Below are 22,927 nucleotides of genomic sequence, written 5' to 3' on the forward strand. Positions count from 1 at the left end.
GTGAAATATGTTTAAGGAGTGATTTGAGACAGCAAGCGTGGCTTCACAAAGGGTAAGTCCTGCCTGACCTAGTGGCCTTCTATGATGGAGTGACTGTATCAGTGGATAAGGGAAGAGCTACAGGTGTCATCTATCTGGACTTTGCTAAGGCCTTTGACATGATTCCCCTCAACATCCTTCTCTCTGAATTGGAGAGAGATGGGTTTGATGGGTGGACTGTTCGGAGGATGAGGAATTGGTTGGATGGTTGCATCTAGAGGGTAGTGGTCAACAGCTCAATGTCCAGATGGAGATGACTGATGGGTGGTGTCCCTTAGGGGTCTATATTGGGACCAGTACTGTTCAGTATCTTCATCAGTGGCACAGACAATGGGATCGAGTGGACCCTCAGCAGGTTTGGGAATGATACCAAGCTCAGTCATGCAGATGACGTTCCTGAGGGATGGGGTGCCATCCAAAGGGACCTGGACAAGCTTGAGAAGTTGTTTCATGTGAGCCTTGGGACCCATGTGAAGCTGGGTCAGGGCAACCCCTGGCTGGAGGATGAGGGACTGAGAGCAGCCCTGAGGAGAAGGATTTGGGGGTACTGGAGGATGAAAAGCTGAGCATGAGCCCACAAGGTGCACTTGGACTTCAGAAAGCCAACCACATCCTGGGCAGCACCAAAAGAGGCATGGCCAGCAGATCGAAGGAGGTGATTCCTCTGCTGTACTCCGCTCACGTGAGACCCCACCTGGAGTACTGCATCCAGCTTTGGAGCCCTCAGCACAGTAAGAACATGGACCTGTTGGAGAGGGTTCAGAGGAGGGCCACAAAGATGATCCAAGGGCTGGAGCACCTCTCATGTGAAGACAGGCTGAGAAACTTGGGGTTGTTCAGCCTGGAGAAGAGAAGGCTCTGGGGAGACAAGAGGACAGATTTAGCCTAGGTACAAGGGATAAACATTTTACGAGAGTGGTGAAACCCTGGAACAGGCTGCCCAGAGAGGTGGTGGATGTCCCATCCCTGGAAACATTCAAGTTCAGGCTGGCTCAGGGGCTCCAAGCAAACTGATCTTGAAGATGTCTCTGCTCATTGCAGGGGGTTTGGACTAGATGACCTTTAAAGGTCCCCTCCATCCCAAATTATTCTATGATTCTATGAATTAGGAGAAGAACGGTTCTTAGTTCAGTTTTCTTAGTTTTCATTCCTAATAAAATTATAAGGAATTACGGGACCTTGAAAGAGGAAAAGTAGGGAAAGCGTCTCCTAAATACGTGTGTTTTGAAGGTCATCCAAAGTATTGAAAGGGAAGAGAAAATTTGTCACATTAAATGTTAGGAGCTGTATCCCAACATATTCTACTCAGACAAGTGGAATCAGCATCACCTTTTGGGGTGCTTATACCTGTAAATGGCATCAGACAGATAAGTATTACATGTTCTTTAAGAACTTGCTGATTGCTTTGCACTTCAAAGATAAAATTAAGTTCTGACAAAAGATTGTATGGGCAAAAGAAATCTTTGAAAAGAGAAATTTAAACAGTTCAACAAAATACTTTGTCTTGGCTTTTTCTTTGAATCAAATTTGTCCCTTCCTTATATTGCATCTAGGAAACACCAAGAATTCAGGTAAAGAAAATTGCTAAAAAGCAAGACTTGAAAATGCTTGCAGTTTCTTCCTATACAATAATATAACTTGTACAGAAATACAGATTATTTTTAAGGTGCAGTCCTCTATCTCTGCAGAAAATAAATCTTGGATGTACTCTTAAGAAGACAGAGTTCTTCAGATATATTATGGAAGATTTTTAAATGGGATGTATTTCTTTACAAGAATTGGAATAGGAATAAGAATAATTGGAATAAGAATACAAATTCTGATAATATGTTTGACTGCATTCTCTTGACTCTCCAAAGTAAACTGTATGCACCCTTTTACTAAAGGACTAATAGATAAACATATGGTATGGGATTACAGGTTGTTCCTCACCGGAATTCTCAAACCTTTTCTTAATCTTGCAAATTTCTTTCCTTCTTGTATCTGAATCAGAGGAGGTAACTGCATAGATTTGTGAAGAGAGGACTAAAGCACTTGTCCTGAGTAGTATGGCTGCACAGAGTATTTGTTAGGCCTCAGCTTTGTCCTCATTTCCAAAGACTATTCCCCATTCCTTCACTGACTGTTGATGAATTTGGGCTTTTCTGTGTGCTGTCCTGGTACACTGGAGAATCTCTCCCTCTCTCAAAAAAACCCAACCTTCAGGTACTTGTAAAATTTAAATACACCAGCAAAGTGGACCTTATTGTATAAGCTTTTCCACAGAGGAGATTGTACTACTATATGTTAAGTTCTAGTGAATGAATGAATGGATCTTCATTACCCTCAAGTGCGAGGCACCTCCTTTGGAAGAAATGCTTTAGTGCTTGTGTAATAAATGTTATCAATGTAATTATTTAAATAATCTCATTATCCATTTTCCCAAAATGTTTTCTTGGTGATACTACAGATTGATAGATAACTTTCCAGTTCCTTCAGTTTTGGATTTTTAAAAATGTTGGTTTATGTGAAGAATAATGAAATGAAACCCTGGAAATGGGATTTGTCATTTCTCTCCAGTTGATGCTGCTGGTCTGGAATGTGCAGTTGTTGTCACTGACCTGGACTGGGCTACAAGGAAACCCCCTCAAATTACCAATATCAAACTTTCCAGTGGGCTGGAATTTAAGTACTAATAGTGGTCCCATGTCCATTTCATGTCCTTACTCACGGAGAGCCATGGACTTTACAAATGTAAATCCCTGTGAGTAGTTCTGAGCCACCTCAGGAGAAGAATTGAGGGCAGGAAGCAAAGCAGAGAGAGGTTCCTCATTCTTTGTACAGAGTCATTGCTGTAAGGCTGCACATAGGCAAGAATCAGTAGGCTGCCTGAGCAAAGAGTATTTTACCAATCCAGTGATTAGGCATGAATTTCCATGCCCAAAGATTAGCAAGGTGGAATAATTAACTTCAGAGGGAAAGGTCCCCTGGGCTATGTTGGTGATGAATTAGCATGTATGTTTTGTCTTATTAAGGGATTATATTTTTAAAAGATGTGCAGCACCTGATACGAGCTGCAAGTTGCCTTAAAAAATTAACAATGGCATTTAGTAGAAGGATTAGTTGGTACTTGTTTGGATTTAGAGGGGTTCTTATGTGAGATTGTGAAAGAGGGTAGAATTCTTCAGGTTAAAATGGTCTGGTTAAAATAGCTCACTATAAGCTATGGATTTAGAGGGGTTCTTACGTGAGACTGTGAAAGAGGGTAGAATTCTTCAGGTTGAAAGGGTCTGGTTAAAATAGCTCACTATAAGCTATCTACTATATGTTAAGTTCTAGTGAATGAATGAATGGATCTTCATTACCCTCAAGTGCGAGGCACCTCCTTTGGAAGAAATGCTTTAGTGCTTGTGTAATAAATGTTATCAATGTAATTATTTAAATAATCTCATTATCCATTTTCCCAAAATGTTTTCTTGGTGATACTACAGATTGATAGATAACTTTCCAGTTCCTTCAGTTTTGGATTTTTAAAAATGTTGGTTTATGTGAAGAATAATGAAATGAAACCCTGGAAATGGGATTTGTCATTTCTCTCCAGTTGATGCTGCTGGTCTGGAATGTGCAGTGTTGTCACTGACCTGGACTGGGCTACAAGGAAAGCCCCTCAAATTACCAATATCAAACTTTCCAGTGGGCTGGAATTTAAGTACTAATAGTGGTCCCATGTCCATTTCATGTCCTTACTCACGGAGAGCCATGGACTTTACAAATGTAAATCCCTGTGAGTAGTTCTGAGCCACCTCAGGAGAAGAATTGAGGGCAGGAAGCAAAGCAGAGAGAGGTTCCTCATTCTTTGTACAGAGTCATTGCTGTAAGGCTGCACATAGGCAAGAATCAGTAGGCTGCCTGAGCAAAGAGTATTTTACCAATCCAGTGATTAGGCATGAATTTCCATGCCCAAAGAGTAGCAAGGTGGAATAATTAACTTCAGAGGGAAAGGTCCCCTGGGCTATGTTGGTGATGAGTTAGCATGTATGTTTTGTCTTATTAAGGGATTATATTTTTAAAAGATGTGCAGCACCTGATAAGAGCTGCAAGTTGCTTTAAAAATTAACAATGGCATTTAGTAGAAGGATTAGTTGGTACTTGTTGGATTTAGAGGGGTTCTTACGTGAGACTGTGAAAGAGGGTAGAATTCTTCAGGTTGAAAGGGTCTGGTTAAAATAGCTCACTATAAGCTATTGATGAAATCTGCTTTTTCTAGGTGTTGCTGAAGGTGTTGTATCAATACAAGGAAAAGCAGTACATGGCTCCTAGAGTTCTGCAGCAAACACTGAATTACATCAATCAAGGAGTGTCACATGCCATCACCTGGAAGAATCTGAAGCCTCATATTCAAGTAAACCATTTTTTGGGGTTTGATATTTAGATGATTCACTACTACATTTGTCAGTCTGTTATACAGTGTTTCTAGCCTTGCTAGAATGCAAATTTTGGGCACCTCTGTTAAAAATTGGTGGTGGAAAGAGTTTAACTCTGTTTGGTGAAGGTTACTTTGATACATGAGGATAGCTAGCAGATTTTTGCTTTTTTTGCTGTCAGGCCTTCTTGCTTTAATATACTAAGGATTACAGTGTAGCAGAGCAACACAACAAATTTGGAGGTGGTGTTAACTACTGAATTTTTGGCATTGAATCATCTCCACATACCATTAGCCAAAACAAATCTAATAGCTTGCACTGTGTTGCAGCTCTACCCTAAGCTAATAGATCTCTTTTTCTATAAGGTAGTGCATAAAATCCACCATGCCCACGAAGATTTAGAATGTTAGCATTTTGTATGAGAAGTGGCAGGATGGACAAAATCTGGGAAATACAGGAGAGAATACAGAGATTGATTGAGTAGTGCTAGCATGTTTTCAACTTCTTTATTTTTCTTACAGGGAATTATCCAAGATGTTATTTTTCCATTGATGTGCTATACAGATGCTGATGAAGAGCTTTGGCAAGAAGATCCATATGAATATATTCGCATGAAATTTGGTGAGAACTTGAAATCTACTCATCCTAAAATATGAGTTCACGCAAAGGAGGAGTTTGTGTAGGTTTTTTTGAAAATAGACATGGCTTTGGTATTTAAACGGAGAAAAAAAAAAAAAAGATCAAACCAGTTTGTATTATCCAAATAATTTAACTTCAAATAGTTAACTTTTGGATATGCTGGTGGAAATGACAGGTAACACATGACAGTCAACAAAGACACAGGTGGTTCTGCACTTGAAACAAGTAGCTAATTTTGACAGTTACAAAGTCAAACAGTCCACAAATTGCTAGCAACAATTACATATGTTTATTGTTATTAAAAGTTTATGCTTTACAACAGCTAGTATTTCAGGCCCTGGACTTTGTACGATCTTAAGGAATTTTCACCTCCCATGGCTTGTTACTTTGTGGTTCGGGTTTACTGGAAGTCTGTGCAGTCCTTTCAGGCTGGGGAAGAAAGAAGATACTTTAGACTTCCTGAACAAATTCTTATGTGATTAGAACAAGGAACCTTGATAGGTTTGGGAGTTTCTTATCCCACAGGTCAGAGGTAGACCTGTAAACAGTACAAGGGTATTATATGAGGCTCTGGGTCTGATAATCTTATGCGGAGAAATAAGAAACTAAAAATTTTTAACTCAATCAGTTGTGTGTTTGCCTGCACAGCAAATAGCATGTCAAAAATTGACGGCTGGTCTGCTTCTACTGGTACAAAAATTATCTTAAAAATAAGGACATACAACTTCAAATTAGAGATGTAGAGCTGGTGATCATGAAAAAGGTGAAATGTATCAGGAACCTCCAACCATTTGTTGCTGTTATTTGGTCTTGGAATATCTGTAGTAAGAAAGCATGATTAACCAGCTGAAAAGAAAAGACAGTTGTTGCTCTCTTGTTTTATATTAAGTAGTTAGATTGCATTAGGATCATGAACATAGCAAAGGAACAAAATTTATAGCTGTTATACGATTTCTTTATAGATGTATTTGAAGACTTCATTTCACCAACAACTGCTGCTCAGACAGTATTGTTTACATCATGTAGTAAAAGGAAAGAGGTAAGCTATTCAAGGGTTTTACTTAAATATGGTAGCTAGATTTAGCTTATAGTGCCCATTTGCTGAAAAAAATTACTATTAAAAGTTTTATTTCTATTCTTTGTCGTGCACTAAAATTTATTCCTCTCATTTATTTTACACTGGTCTATTTGTGACTTTTGTGTTTGCCAATTCCCCTAGGACCTATATATCAAGAATGTTGTGTGTTTGTAACAAAGATTAAAAATTATACAAATTCCAGGCGTAGAGAAGATTACTAGAGGTTTAAGCACTTCAGAGCACTGAGACAGGTATACCTGAGACAATTGAAATAATCTGACTAACCTTACATGTAATTTAGGTCTTGCAGAAGACAATGGGCTTTTGTTATCAGATCCTTACGGAGCCAAATGCTGACCCTCGTAAGAAAGATGGTGCTTTACATATGATTGGTTCTTTGGCTGAAATTCTCCTAAAAGTAAGCATAACAAATCTGGTGGTTCTTTTGGAGTTTTTCTCCTTTCCTTTCTTCCACATACAGTGTCTTAGAAGAAGTGATAAAATAACCCTTTAAGTTTGCAAGTTTTGGAATCACTGCTGGTTTTTTAGAGCTGTTGAACTTAGTTGTTTCGGTTTTGTTTTCAGCTTAATTACACAAGTTTGATTAGGTCATGTTCAAATTCAGTTGATTGTTTTAAGTTCTTTTTAGTTAACTGCTTCTAGTAAGAATTGCTACAACATTTCCTGCACCACCCTTAACTACATTGCTTTTTTTTTTGGGTGGGGAGGAAGCAAGGGAAAGAAAAATCCATTTGGTGAGAGGCTGTTGATTTAATGAGGTCTTTTCTATGTGTAGAAGAGAGGAAATAAAGTGAAATTAGCAGCCTTGCTCACTTGGGATAGTAGCAAAAAAAGGTGCAGGGCCTTGGTATTTGGATCATGGCTCTAAGAAGTTTCCCTCACCACTTTTGATACCAGCCTAATGTACTGCCAAGCAAAAGGTGTCTTTAGGAGTCAAAAAATGACAGGAAAAAAGTGTCACTATTTTGACTGAAAAATAGAAAAGTCTATATAGGATCCAAGTTTAATAGTATTATGGGACTTCATTGTTGCTTAACAGACTTTAATAAAGGAAGAAGTTAAAAGTCAGAGGGTTTTCTTGTGCTGTTCACACTTTTCTATGTGACATTTTTTACTGGGTTAGAAATGCGTTTTTACATAAAGTTTTAAACTGATTTGTTTCTGTTCATATTCTGACAGAAAAAGATATATAAAGATCAGATGGAATTTATGTTGCAGAATCATGTGTTCCCTCTCTTCAGCAGCGAGCTGGGTTACATGAGAGCACGAGTAAGTACAAGATTGACTGTTGAGGTACACTGTCTGTTCTAACTGAAGACTTCAGGAATATTTGTTAAATGCTTCCCTCTGACAGATGTACTCCTTTCTGCACCTGTTCTGTAACAAATTGTGTGCTTACTTCAAAGATTAGTATCAGTCTGTATGTGTGACTGTAGTTTTAAAGTGGCTGCAGAATTGTGTGCACAGTATCAGTCTTTATGTGTGACTGTAGATAGTTTTAAAGTGGCTGCAGAATTGTGTGCATAGTTTTCCATCTGTGTCTGGTGGTATGGTCTATTTGTGTTCTGCATTTAGACCGTACCGCTCACACAAACCCTGTGGCCAAAGATGAACTTGAGATCATAGTACTGGTCTAGTGATGTCTGGAGAAGACAAGCCTCCCACTGACCAGCCTCCACACTCTCTAACATTTTCATCTATTAAAAACTTCTACAGCACTTTTATTGAACAGTAGTGGCAATTCAGATTTAATAATTTGCGTAGGTTATGGATATGTGAAGTAGTTGATAATCCTGTTTGTAGGTTTTGTAACTCTGAATTTGCACTGTCTTTTTTTCAGGCTTGTTGGGTTCTTCATTATTTTTGTGAAGTCAAATTTAAGAGTGACCAGAATCTCCAGACAGCCTTAGAACTCACGAGACGGTGTCTGATAGATGATAGGGAAATGCCTGTAAAAGTGGAAGCTGCAATAGCACTTCAAGTTCTGATCAGTAATCAAGAGAAAGGTAGCCCTTTTTTTCATAAAACTACAGCAAGCTTTAATTGAATAGGCATTAATATTGCGATGTTCAGGGAGACCTGTTCTCTTCTTCCCTGATGTTAATTTACTACTTGCAATAGTAATTTGTAATAACTTACTGTCATTTTCCAGCTGGAAAATTTTATATTTTTTTAATTTCATGGTGCAATAAATCCAGTTTTACAGCACCTCATCGTCAAATCAGAAATATGGTGGCAACATAAGCATATCTGTCTCAGCATACATTCATTCATCTTCAAATTAATTTTTTTTGAAAAGCTGCTTTTATCCTGGCAGGCTTTACATTGCTTAGTGTTCCTGAAGCTGACATGAAAGCTACAAAGCAAACAAATTCTGTATCAAATACTTTGGGTAATTTGACAAAAATGTGTATGTATGCATTCCTGTTCAATTAAAATTTGCATTGATAAGTAATCTTGCAGTCCATAAAGACTAGACAACTCTGGTTTTCTTACTTCAGTTGTGATCCTCTTGGTATACTGTTTTTTTAAAAAATTTGTTCTGAATGTTAGTATTATTATACACTATATAATAATATATAGATATAATATAAATTACTACCCATGGTTTTTGGCATATTAATGCCAAAGCACTAAATATTAATAAAATCTATATTGAGTTTCTTATGCTGATTCTGTAGTTTTATAAGAATGAAAATTTAAATGCTTTCACGTGTTTTACAGCTAAAGAATATATTACTCCATTCATTAGACCTGTAATGCAAGCTTTACTTCATATTATAAGAGAGACTGAAAATGATGATCTTACCAATGTGATTCAGAAGATGATCTGTGAATATAGTGAAGAAGTCACCCCAATTGCAGTAGAAATGACACAGCATTTGGTAAGACTTCCGGTGACTTGGGAAGATGTTGAATATGTGAAAGATTGGTATTTAAAATTCAGATAGTTGTCTGTCAGTCAGTAGCTGTCGTTACTCCAGTCTGCTTAAGTGCGTTGATGCAGGTAATTTTCTTGTATGTTTAAACTTTTTTCTCAAAAGTTGCTTCGTAACTTGAATTAATTGGAATGTAGAAGCGTTTGAGAAATCTTGATACTCATTTTCTCCTAATAGTGTTATAATGATTTTTCTGTTTTAAAATGGGAAATCGAAGAGCAAATTTAAAAAAAAAAAAAATAAATATTGGTGTGAAAATAATGTTATGTTGTATGTCATGTGAAAATAAAATGGAACCTGCAGGAGAAATTCAGGGTTTGAACGGCCGTATCTAGCAAGTTGTGCTGGTGGTTTCAAAAGCAGAGATCAGCTCAGGGCTTTCCTATTAAAGGCTCTTGCCTTGGAGTTAAAACAAAATAGTTCATGTGTCCTCTGTGGGCATGCCTGCAAAGGAGCCTGCTCTAGTGCAGCTACCAGTTCAACCTCGTGTCAGAAACACTTGGTTGTAGAAAATGTGTTCTTTTGCAAGGAAAGCAATGTAAGTTAGATCTTTCTATTCATGAATGGATAAATGATGACAGATCAAAAGGCTTGGTGTTCATGTTTTATCAGTCTTGAAAACAAACTCTGGAATGGAGCAGCCACCTTTTCATAATCCTACATTCCTTAAATTGTGTAGAATACCAGACTTGGTACAGTTGCTCTTCACCTCCGAGCACGTCCTCATTAAATGACATATTTATGGGTTGTTTTGCTATTTTACATGCAGGCAATGACATTTAACCAGGTAATCCAGACTGGACCAGACGAAGAGGGTAGTGATGACAAAGCAGTGACAGCCATGGGAATCTTGAATACTATTGATACACTTCTCAGTGTAGTTGAAGATCACAAGGAAGTAAGTAAAAGTTACTTTAAAGCTAATACATAGTATCTTAAGACACTGAAAGTCGTAATTCCAGTGTTCCTGACACTGTTGTCTGAAAAAAATGTCCCTTCAGGCAAAACACAGAAAACAGTGAAATAGTTACCATGCAACAAAGTTGTAACAGTGGATCAGGATCACATTTCTGACACATTGTGTGTAGTAATAGAGCATAAATGTTGCCCCAGTAGTTCCTGTAAGAATCCAGGTTCTTGTTGAGGTAGATGGAGGAAACTTTGTCTCTGACTGATGGAACTGTGTCAGCTCAGCTGGAAAAACCCAGCTGATTTGATGAGGTTGTCCCTGCAGGGAAAAAAGAGTTAGCTTTGAGCATTGACTCTGCTGACTTAGTTTATTCTCTGCAACAGAATTCAAGTCTGTAAATACAGCTGCTGTGGCCGTGCTAAATGATAGCTTTGTTTACCTGCCTCATCTGCACTGTAGAATTCTCCAGTGTGGTGAAAACTTGTGTGATTTAGCTTTGTTCTAGTGAATGGACTAACTTCAGTCCAGAGCTCAGCTTGTTCAAAGAACGCTTTTTCTGATTAAAATCCTTCTTGACAAAGTCAGCTACTGTTTTTGTTAAATAAGTTACAGTTTTTTAGTGACTAAACAGTTCAGTAATAAATTGTACTCTTGGGGCTCTAAGACTTTACTAAGGAAGCAACATAAGACAAATTCTGAGTGCCCAAGCTCAGAATCCAGTGCTGCTGTGCAATAAACCAAAGACCAGTTCAGCTTATTTACTCGAGCTGCTTGGCAAGCTTTTCATGTGCTTGCTTTTGTCAGCAACTTCTTGCTATCTAAATGAAAAGTTTGTGTAACAATATGCGAAGTCCTGAGGAACTCCTTTGTAAAACATTGATCAGTAAACATTTATATTTAGAGACATCTCACAGAGGATGACCAGTGTTCCAAGAGATAAGGTATTTAGCTGGTTAGTTTCAAATCCTGTTCTGTATAGCTAAGACCAGAAACTCAACCCTTATTTGTCCCTATGCAAGGTAAGTGCCCTTAACAGGTTAAGGACTGTTTTGTTAGCTGTTCCAGGGACTAATAAATAGTAATTGGAAAGAGCCTCTGAATCTGTACAGTGGCATTTAGACTGATTGTCCACATACCATATGAACATCCTAAGCTAGGTTTGGGAGGTGGCTTGATATTTGTTTGGTTTTGTTTTTTGAAATTTCAATTTTTTGGAAAAGCAAATACTTCCTGCAACTTCCATTGTTTACCCCTTTGATATATACATACTTACTGTGTTTTGGTGGGACTGAACTATTCCATTGGGTTATTGTCAGGCTTTTCTTTTTAAAGGATACCTTATAATTAGATTGTTCCAATACTCAAAGAATATTCCAAAACAACCTTTTATTAAAAGCTGTCTTACAAATCCTTCGCTAAGAGTTTACACATTTAGTGTTACAAAATGTGAGAAATTTTGAATTGTTTTTAGAAGACTATATTGTCTAAACAGAATCTGCTTACAGTACTTTTATTTAAAATGTGTTTAATTTCAACTCCAAAGTATTGGAAACAGTCCTTTTTTCTTTTTTTTTCAGATTACCCAGCAGCTGGAAGGGATCTGTTTACAAGTTATTGGAACAGTTTTGCACCAGCATGTATTAGGTATTTGTACTTCTGTTGGCTTTTTCTTTTTTTAATGCATGTGATTGGCAATAAATTTACCTAGTTTCTTTTTGGTTTAGAGTTCTATGAGGAGATCTTTTCTCTTTTTTTTTTTTTTTCAGATTACCCAGCAGCTGGAAGGGATCTGTTTACAAGTTATTGGAACAGTTTTGCACCAGCATGTATTAGGTATTTGTACTTCTGTTGGCTTTTTCTTTTTTAATGCATGTGATTGGCAATAAATTTACCTAGTTTCTTTTTGGTTTAGAGTTCTATGAGGAGATCTTTTCCTTGGCTCATAGTCTGACCTGTCAACAAGTTTCTGCACAAATGTGGCAGCTTCTTCCTCTTGTTTTTGAAGTCTTTCAGCAAGATGGCTTTGACTATTTTACTGGTAAGTAATATACAAATAAATCAGAAACCCAAGTCGTTTCATACATGTAATTTCAACCGTACAGTGAATTGCACCTTGATTGAAAGGTTAGGAGAGCACTTACTGAAGTGAGGTTGTGCTTGAAGTATTTTATTCTGCTCCTGTCGCAACCAGACTTGTTTTGCTAAGGCATCTATGACTGGATGCACACTTATCTTGACAAACATTAAGCAAGAACTGTAATTAAGTTATTAATACATAGATTTCAGCCTGATTTTAACAGTTCATCTAACAAAATGTGCAAGCAATATCTAACTGTGAGCATTCTTCTTTTAATACAGACATGATGCCTCTCTTGCATAATTATGTTACTGTTGATACAAAAACACTTCTGTCAGACACAAAATATCTTGAAATGATCTACAGTATGTGCAAGAAGGTAAGTAGGTGCCTTTGTGATAACAAAACCTGTGATCTCTGAAGTAATACACTGTTAAACTGGGTCCGTTCTTCCACAACAGCAGATTTTAAAACTGAAGAATTTTGACATCTGCTCTTACGTCATTGTGCTATTGAACATCCTTCTGTGATTCCACAAATCAATAAGTTATTACAGAGAAATTTAAAGAGGTCACATCAAGTTTCAGATACATGCTTTTACTAAAAGGGAAAAATAAATTGTACACAACAAAAGCAGATTAAACAACCCCGGGGTTTTGTGTGTGCATGTTGTGTGTAATACACCTTGTGCACAGGGGCATGCAAAACACACGGATGCATATTGCAAAAGGTAGATAATTTTTTTTTTTTACCTGAGATTTGTATCCTCACTCTGGCTAGGATACCACATGCCATATGTATGTTAGAGGTCTTAAATCTATTAACTAAAACAAGTGGAGTAGGGATGGAAAGCAGAGGGATAGGAATAGGAAGTTATTTTCCCAACTTCATGCCAAGTCAGTGATGAAAGCTGGGAGCAGAATATAGTTATTCTGATTTAAAGAAAAATAGCCCGTTTTAACCTGTTAGTGATTAGTGTTTTATTAGCTGAACACAGTGAGTCTTTAACACAGAAGTTCTAGATACTGCGTGGTCTCCCACTGGATATGTCAAACTTGTAAATACAATTTTTACAAAAGTCAGTACATGAATGCATAAGAAATTATTTTTTTTGTTTGTGTATGGAAATAAACTTTTGCAAAATGGCAGCTGATGCTTATAAAGTTACTGTTGTAAGCTCTGTGTCCAGAGAGTGCCTGAATATCTGTACACGTAGCTCAGTTTTACGCACTGTCAGCAACGTTTCAGTCTCTAGTTGTGATGCTGAGCCACTGGTGTAGACTTGGCTGCTTCACTGATGGATGTTTAGGCTACCGTTGTAACAGTGTGTAAATTTATATCAGCTTTTAAAAGCAAAGCAGTATAGAGAAAATACTTCATGAAGGGATACCACCAGCCCTAATTATTGTTTTTCAGGTCCTTACAGGAGTTGCTGGAGAAGATGCAGAATGTCATGCAGCAAAGTTGTTAGAAGTAATTATTCTTCAGTGTAAAGGGCTTGGCATTGATCAGGTGCGTAACGACTTTGGTTGCTATAACTGACATTTTTACAATATTTTTATTCTCAAATATGAATTGGTTATGTATTAACATGAGTTCCATTGCAAGAAATTCGTGTAGTGTCAGTAATAATCCCGTCTTTTACGTCAGTGTCACAAGTCTTGCTGCTCAGTTAACAGCACTGCAGAGGTAGTTATTGCACATTTTCTCTCCAGAATTTAGGACACTGCAAAACTCAATGTAAAGTGTTTCCATGAATCTGGAAGAGCATCTTGGTTCTAAAGGTTGATTAGTTATATTTGAAGTTAATGCTAGTGACTATTTCATGAACATTATTCAATCTGTCACATTAATAGACTTGAAATAAGTAAGAAGGAAAATGGAGTTCTTAGAATCCAAATTAATGCCATAGAGGAACCAGGGGTATCATTAAGCACACAGGGAAGCTGGAATTTGAGAGATGAATTTGTGTCCTTCCACAGTGTACATAACAAGCACTGTATAATAGCTGTTTAAATGTTTTTTGTATGCTTTTTAATATATATGGATACGATCCCTGGAAACTTTAATTTATTGGAAAGAAAATCTTCTACATGGATTTTTTTTTTCCAGTGGCATCTCTGAAGAGACTGCTCCTTTGAATAGCTGTTTTCTTGGAATGTTAGTAATATCGCTTGACTTTGTTATGGGTATTAAAAAAGACTAAATTATTTTTTCTGTACTTCTTAGTGTATGTACTTCCTCTATTTTTCATTTTTAAAACACAAGATTATAGAACCAGGAATTGCATCTACTGTGCGTGATGTCACAAAATCCATGTGCTTGGAGTTGACTGAATTTTTTCATGTTTTCATTTCATCTTGTATATGACTTCTGCTTGGCAATTAAAAATTATTCCCATTTTATGCCCTCTGTACGTATGGGCCAGGCTGGTTTTATGCACAGTGTGAGATACAGAACTACAAAATTTATTTTTTATCACAAAATTTATAACAGTTCTCACTTTTCAGTGCATACCCTTATTTGTGGAAGCTGCATTAGAGAGATTGACCAGAGAAGTGAAAACAAGTGAACTGCGAACAATGTGCCTCCAGGTTGCCATAGCTGCTTTGTATTACAATCCTCATTTACTATTAAATACATTGGAAAATCTTCGTTTTCCCAATAATGTGGAGCCTGTCACTAATCACTTCATAACACAGTGGCTTAACGATGTGGACTGTTTCTTGGGGTAAGCGTTTCAAATTTTGAAGATTATTCCCTGTGATACACCTCTATATTACCTGCTTGTAAACCATAACAAAATTTGTAACTTACTTTTCTCTTTTGGTTTTTAGACTTCATGATAGAAAGATGTGTGTGCTTGGCTTGTGTGCTCTCATTGATCTGGAGCAAATACCACAGGTTTTAAATCAAGTTGCAGGCCAGATCCTGCCAGCTTTTATCCTTTTATTTAATGGATTGAAAAGAGCATATGCCTGTCATGCAGAGCATGAAAACGACAGTGACGATGATGATGAAGCTGAAGAAGATGAGGAAACAGGTATGGAAACTGACATATCGCTGTTACTTTGTGGTTTTCATTTTTTCTGATGGAGATGATGAGTTCCTTTGTGGAATTCTTCAGAGTTCCCTAATTCCAAAAATGAAAAGCCGTGGTAGAACACTGGACATCTTTTAATGACTTTCAAGTACATCTGACTCACTTTCCAGTCCCTCTTAAAAACGAACTTCCTAGGCCAAGTCTCTTCAGAGTCACATCAAGTTAGCTTTTGTGTGTGGATGCTGTCATTACTGAAAGGAATTATTATTATTTCCTGTTTGAATGAAGGGTGAGAGTCAGTAGGAGGTTCCAGGAATCCTTCTAATCCATTGTACAGTTTGAACTATATATCACAAGCTGTCTCATAAGCTGCTGGTGGTTTAGCTGTGTATTGAAAATGACAGTTCTTGTGATACTTTTTTTTTTTTTCTGGACCAATGTAATCTCAAAAGAATCAGCCTTTATAGACTTTCTGTTTCATACAGTTACTTCACAAACTTTCCAATCTTTTGCCATCATCTTTATGTGAAGTTCAAAATTATCTACAACTCCCTATACTCCACTTAAGCTTTTAGTTCGTTCCCTGTTTTTATCTTTCCATCATCAGCCTGGTGTATTTGTGAGTGATTGTTTGGAACAGTTGGACACTCTCAAAGGAGTATTTGTTGGTTTTCACCAATCTACTTAGAGTCCAATTTCTTTTTCTTGTCTGCTGTTGAATTCTGGACTCTCTAGGCTATTGTCATTATACATTCATACTATTACATTTCGTATTTCTTAAGCTTTCTTTTCAATAGCCAATTTTGAATGTGCCTGTAAAAGTGTTTTCATCAAATTATTTCAAAGTTTCTGGAGCACAAATATTGCTTTGCTTAAAGTTTCATCAAGTGCAGTTCCAAACTATCTGTATATACATTTTTCTGTATACATTTTTGTGACAAAAAAAAATAATTCATTTCCTACTTACACAGTTGGTGTTAGTGAGGAAAGAGTGTTTATTGGGGGGGTAAGACCATGGCACTAAGAGGAGTTAAATGGGCTTCCCTCTTTCTGGTCTGCACTATATTGTTGTCAGATCCATTGTCTGGTTTTGTACAATCAGCCATCTTCCTAAAGAGGAGTTCTTGCTATTCTTGAGATTAAACTTTCTTGTGTGTGATATTTAACTCAGAGGAACTGGGGAGCGATGAAGATGACATTGATGAAGATGGTCAAGAATATCTAGAAATTCTAGCAAAACAGGCAGGTGAAGATGGAGATGATGAAGATTGGGAAGAAGATGATGCTGAAGAAACTGCTTTGGAAGGCTATGCCACAATTATTGATGATGAAGACAACCCTATTGATGAATATCAGATATTTAAAACAATTTTTCAGAGTAAGTAACTTTATTCTTTTTCCTGGCCAATAAGTTATCTTTTAACTTAATTTTAGCGTATACCATTTGTAAACTAGAACCTGTTGAAAGCTTCCAGTCAGCCTTTCCAACATGTGCTCTGAACAAGTCCTTTCTTTGGAAAGGGGAAGCCATCACTAAACTTTCAGAGCAGGGGGAGATGGTTGAATGTATTTGCCCTGAGACGGAAGAAGTGAGAGGTTTGTGTTAGTGTTTTTTATTTTCTTGAATACGTAGCCCTAAGAGAATATCATTCTGATTAAATGGCAGTGAGTTAATAAGGTTTGAGTTACAGAAAAATTGTAATGAACGCTTTCCTTTTGCTTACATTTTCTTTCCGTTGCAGCAATTCAGAATCGTAACCCTGTGTGGTACCAAGCTTTGACACAGGGCCTTAATGAAGAACAAAGAAAACAATTGCAGGACATAGCAACTCTGGCAGATCAGAGGCGGGCAGCACATGGTATTTTTCCCTCTTTATACCATTAATTGCTTATTTTGCTGTTTGGATGCTGTTTATGTGCTCAAGAAACACAATTCAGAAAATGCCTATAATTCAAGCCTAATAATGTCTTCATCAAAACAGGGTTGTTTTATACTTCAGAGACGTTTGAAATCTCTTAAGATTGTAAGGTCACAGAGCCTCAATGCCCAAACTGTATGGCATACCACAGGTGTGAGGAATGATAGAAATGTTTTAATGAAGTGGCCAAGTAAATAAAAGCATATTTGTCATAATAGCTTGGATCTGAAAACAATTGATCTGCTTATCTGAAGGTGGATGAACTGTAGATGTGATAATAAACACATTAAGTGGCTGACAAATTATTTCCTGATACAACCTCTGCATCTGGGATAAACTGATTCTAAGGGTGGTAAAATACCAAATTATGGAAGTCATATCCATCTGTAAAGCTACATCGTTAAGCCTATTAAATATTGAAGAATGTTATTCTTCAATGCAGATAATACAGATTAAAAAAATATAGGAAGTGGGCAGATCTTCAGCTGTTTAGGGATTTATTTGCAAGTTTTCCCAGGGGTCTGACAGTAAGTCAATATAGATTGCTCTGTAAAGCCAAGGCTAAATTTTGAGTCATCAGTCCAGTCTCATATCCTGCATCTTATTGAGCATTTATTACAAGATGCTTCAAAATAGAAGTTCAGAAATTTTTCAATAAAAAGATTAGTAGTAAGAATGCACATTTTATAAGTAGTTTTTGTCTAATTTACCTCTCAAAGCTTGTAAGTGTCCAGAATGGCCTGCTTTTAATGGTTATAAAATACTTTTTTCAGTGTGACCCCTGTCAAGCGCCAGACATCATACTGATGTGATTATTTACTACTTGTGCATTTTATGAAAAAGAATGTTCTCTTTTTTTCTCCTTTTTTTTTTTTTTTTCCCCCAGCTGCTTTTTCATAGACCAATTTAGTTTCAGGTCAGTGGGAGGATGAGGGGTGATATGCCTGTTGGGTTGTGAAGGTGTGTGGTTTGGTTGTAGGCTAGTGGGTTGTAGGTGGAGGTAACCGTGTTTTGCTTTCAGGTGAACAGGAAAACTGAAAGAATACCACAACCACTTTAGAATAAAAAAAACCCCAGCCGGGGGATTTTTTTTTTTTTTTCCCCCAGCTGCTTATTCATAGAGCAAATTAGGTTCAGGTTGTGAAGTTTAACTTGAGCAACTAGATCCTTACAGGAAGTTGTTGTGTACTGTTAGTCCATTAGGCTACCGACCACACGTGGGAGCTTCCTGTTAGAAAGATTTGGAATGTAATTGTCTCATTAATGTAGTTTAGCAGAATTTCCATAAGCTAAGAGATTTGTCTTCTGTGCACTATGGAGCCAGGAGGGATCAAAGTGATACTCCCCAAGTCATGTTCTCTCCCATCCTTCATCAACCATGGCAAGATTTTTCTGGCCTGTTTCCAAAGAAACAGAGACAAAATGCAGGTCCTCTAGATAACACAAGCTGTCCTGTATTCCCAGAAAGAGAGCAATTGCAGCTATTGAGGTAGGAGAAAACTCTGAGACTGTAAAAAAGATACTAGTAAGTGTTATCTTGAGCTGGGAATAACATAAGCCACCTGTGTCATCTAGGTTGTAGTAAAGGTAGATAGAAATACACGTTTCTATAAAAATGTACAGATAAAAATATACCTTTCTATCTGCTCTTCACCAACCTAATTTTCGGTTGTGCGTGTTTTAGAGGTTGAAAAAACCAGTCTTACAGTAATCTTTGAAGGACAGAATATGCAGTTGTTAAAACCAGACAGTTTAACTATGATTGTTAGTTACAGTGATGGTTATGTGGACCTCAGATGCCTGAAGATCTTAAGGTTTAGTTGAAAATGAGAAGTGATAAACTTGGTGGTTTTCTCTCAGAATTATATTACTTAGTCTAGTAACTTAAACTCCACATTATCTGCTTGGGTATGGGGGAGAAATGTGTGTATACTAAAAAGTCTGTTTCTGGTGCTGATGTTGAATTGAGATACTAACACTGAAAACGTAGCAAATATCTGTGTATTGCTTTTTTGTACATGTGCTCTGTTACTGATTTGAGTGAAAAGTCCATTAATGTTAACCAGAAAGAATTGGGTGCCTGTTAGCAAGTTCAGAAGTCATTCATTCAGGTCCTGTTTCAGAAATGTGAATATTACATACTTGTGTCCAAAAGCTAAAGTGTGGACTTGTTAAAATATAAATTCATTTATGCATTGCTGTAACAATATTAAGGAATTAAAATAATAAATAATCAGACCATCTATTGTCTGAGGCCTGGCACAATTCCACTTTGTGGATGCCAATTACCTTCTTGGGTAATCCAAGGTTAAACCTGTATCTCTGAGAGACTAAAAATGGCCAGTGGCAAAATCTTAATCTGTCTTCTCCATATGTATGCACTAAAATATCTTCCTTTTTTGTGTGTGTTTTGTTTTAGAATCCAAAATGATTGAAAAGCATGGAGGATACAAATTCAACGCTCCGGTTGTGCCAACTTCATTTAACTTTGGAGGCCCTGCCCCAGGAATGAATTGAATTATCACTTTTCCTGCTACTGTGTGATTGTAGTGAAGAGCTTGTGTTCCTCCCAATAGTGGTTCCAGAACTGGTTCATGTTATCTACAACTCACTCTAAACTAATTGATAAATAGATTGGACAAAAGCCCCAGAAGTGGGATCTGTTCACGCAACCTAATACTGGAAAGCAAAACCAGAGGTTTTTTTGAAGATAGGAAGAATCTGAATTTGAAGCTTCAAATGACACACTTTGGAAATCGGAAATCAAGAGGGGATGTCATGAAAGCAGCTTTTCTTTTTCTGAGGAAAAAAAAATAAGCATGGGCTGCAGGACTACTTAAAAGGTCTCATTTACAGTACAAGCTAGAAGGCAGACTTAATTTTTACACCTGTGGCGGTATGAGTATTTGCCCACTTTATTTCCCTTTTCTCCCTTCCTATTGGGTGTCTATTCTTTTAATGTAAATAAGATAAGGTAATCAGATAGCCTTACTTAATCTTCGTCATTTCCATTTATCAAGATTGTTCATATGTAGAATATTGGACACTTAATGTAGCACTACATAACTGATAAATCTGTAAATGAATTAGCACTTTCATATTGAAACAAGCCTGCTAGCCTATGTACAAAAATAGCAAAATGTTTGCTGTTTATAAAAAATTAAAATAAAAAAATAAGGGATGTATTGGGGAAAATAATTTCAAGTTATTAATTTAAAACGAACTAGCAGTTTTGTACCTGGTGACTTTGTGGTGCAGTCACCTCTGGTTGTGACTTGAATTCGGTTTCTGTAAAAAGGGTTAGTGATACTTCATTGCTGCTAAAAAACAATAGCAACACCCTCCGCGTCCTTTGTTTTTTCTTAAAGATCTCCCTGTACGAGGTGAAATTTGGATACAAAACGTGTACTGTAAAGCACTGAGGAAAAAGTTACCTTCTCAAAAGTAGGTAAATAAGATGTGAAGTTCTGCTCTTAAAAGTCTGATTGAAGTGTGTGGACGAAACACCTGTATATGCAATCTATTAAAAACACAACAGTTGAATCTGGCTAATCTGGGCTATGATCTACGAATGCGATTGTTTCCCCTAATTTTGGAAAATACTCTTTTTTTCCAGCACGTGGTAGTGCAGGTGCACTACTCTTGCATTTCATTGCCCCTCTCTTTCCACTCACAGCAATAGCGCGTGCTGTTGTCTGCCTCATCCAGACAGTGTATTTGAAGTTTTGCCAATCTTTCATTTTTGAAGCCACAGTTTTCTTCCTTCAAAGTTGCTATAGTAACTAGTATTTTAGCTAGAGAGGCAAAATACAGTTCCCTCTGGGACCACTATCAAAACCACTGTATGAAGAAGCCAGCAGGGAGATGCTGTGAATGGGTTGGCTTAAATGCCCCCTTTTTCTTTTCTAAAAGCAAAAATCCATAGGTTTTTTGATCTTGCCTTGAGATCATTGGTGTCAGGTCTTTTAAATCAAATGTTTTTGGTTTTTTTTTTTTTTTTTTTTTTGGCTGTTTTTATATAAAAATGTCACCTGCTGTTACAATTGATATTGAACAAGCTACCTTAATTTAATGTAAGCCTCCAAAATTTAAATGCAGGTTAAAAATAAACTGAGTTTATATCTGTAAAAATGAAATGCACATATATATATTATGATACTCGAAATGCAGTCTTCAGAAAATTGGTTTGTGTGGTGTGGTTTTTTGCATCAGCAGAGTAGCAGGAATTCATGGTTTGGGGTTTCCTTGACAAGCTGACCAGCAACCATGCCTCTGCCTTCCATTTGTTGCACAACCGCTAGCGCTTCTCTGGGCAGGAATAATGGGTTTTTCCAGTCCCTCCTCCTCCTCTCTGCTCTGCCTTTCTTGGGCAAATACAGTTCCCTGCACACAGAGTGCTAATGTCAGAGACTGAGCCAGGACTATAATGCCACGTTGCCCTAGCCGAATACCAAAGGGATACTTTAAAAGCAAATTGTGGACTTAAAAAGGATGGATATTGCACCTGATGTGAAGAAAAAAAAAAAAAAAGCCTCAAAAAAAAAAATTAAGCCTTGAATCAGAGTATCCATTATAGTAGTGGTGTGAGAACCACAGTAGTACTTTTGAATCTTTAGCTGACTGGCCAAGTGCACACAGCAGAACCTAACTCATGAGCACGTACAGGTGCACTCCGGCCTCGAGATAATCTCTAGTCAAGGTTTTATTTTTGTAGAAAAAATGTGACAGACATAATTACAGCATGCCTCTTCCTGTGCATTCCCTGACTTTGAAAAATGCCCAGTCGGACGTAAATCATTTCTGAACATCTGCTTGTTGGGTATCTGCTTATCTTGTTACGCATCCCAAAATATGTAAGAGAACCTTCTAGGACAGATGAGAGGGACGTTTCTGCCTTGTGGCAGAGGATACAACAGGGCAGCAGTGAGAAGGCTCTAGATGCAAAGCAGATGAAAAAATGAGGGGAAAATAACCAATTTAGTACCACTGTCATTTCTGAAACAGTTGTTATTTTTCAAGTCACAAGTCAAGGGAAGAATTTTATCTTGGTGTGAGGAATACAGTCTTACTTCAAGGGTGCTTTTATGTGTCGCTAGACTGGTTAGCAAGGAGCATCTTTTTTAAGAATGGATCTAGAACTTTGCTTTCCTTTGCTCCAAGAAATGTATTTATATAAATTGCAAAACAATTTTGCATTGTTGTTGGTGGTGATAGTGCATTTTGTGATGCAATATATCAATTTCAGTGATACACTTATGTCAAATTTAAAAATTAATCTTCCTTCTAGAACTTGCACTTATCCATTCCATTTTTAAGGATAATGCAACTCTAAAGGAAGAGCTGGGAAATTTAAAGCCTCTGTTTTTTCTATTATGGAAGATCTCCTTGGATTAATAAACATCTAAAGCAAATCCTTATCTTCACTTATTTCAGTGTGGTGTTTTGAATGTAGCTGTATTCTTGCAGTACTTTGGAGTCCTGTTCTAGTTGCATAGCTCTAAGGGTTGTGTTTTCTTCTCTGAAATATTTCTTCAAACAAATGTTAGGCACAACCACAGTTCTCTTAACTGTGTTACATATAAAAGGCTCATGTCATACACTGTTTACTAAAATGTTGACACATTGGGTAAATTTAAAACCTTTTTTTTTTCCTTAATCACTATCTTAAAAGAATTCCTGTTAGCTGTCAGCAGAGTAGAGCAAAGCTCTGTTCAACCCTATTGTAGCCTAGAATTACTGCTGCAAGACTCAAGAAGTCTGCAGTGGATTAGTTATAGAAACATGCAGATGGTTTTAGTTGTGCCTAATAATTGATACCTGATACGTTTTAAGGGTAGATTTATTTTCTAAAGGAAATGT

General features: G+C 37.1%; 1 protein-coding gene across 1 annotated transcript in view; it reads left to right on the forward strand.

The window, feature by feature from the left end:
* IPO7 (importin 7) overlaps window positions 1-22,485 on the forward strand; it is a 41,762-nt gene extending 19,277 nt beyond the window's left edge. The window contains exons 16-24 of the mRNA XM_014966582.1: window positions 11,607-11,673; window positions 11,942-12,067; window positions 12,388-12,485; window positions 13,523-13,618; window positions 14,617-14,837; window positions 14,944-15,149; window positions 16,321-16,527; window positions 16,892-17,008; window positions 19,488-22,485. Of these exons, the coding sequence (XP_014822068.1) occupies window positions 11,607-11,673; window positions 11,942-12,067; window positions 12,388-12,485; window positions 13,523-13,618; window positions 14,617-14,837; window positions 14,944-15,149; window positions 16,321-16,527; window positions 16,892-17,008; window positions 19,488-19,585 (1,236 nt within the window). The 3' untranslated portion in view covers window positions 19,586-22,485. The remainder of the gene's footprint in view (window positions 1-11,606; window positions 11,674-11,941; window positions 12,068-12,387; window positions 12,486-13,522; window positions 13,619-14,616; window positions 14,838-14,943; window positions 15,150-16,320; window positions 16,528-16,891; window positions 17,009-19,487) is intronic.
* Window positions 22,486-22,927: the final 442 nt, after the last annotated feature.

This window comes from Calidris pugnax, unplaced genomic scaffold (assembly GCF_001431845.1).
Source record: "Calidris pugnax isolate Ruff unplaced genomic scaffold, ASM143184v1 scaffold26, whole genome shotgun sequence".
Taxonomy (NCBI): Eukaryota; Metazoa; Chordata; class Aves; order Charadriiformes; family Scolopacidae; genus Calidris; species Calidris pugnax.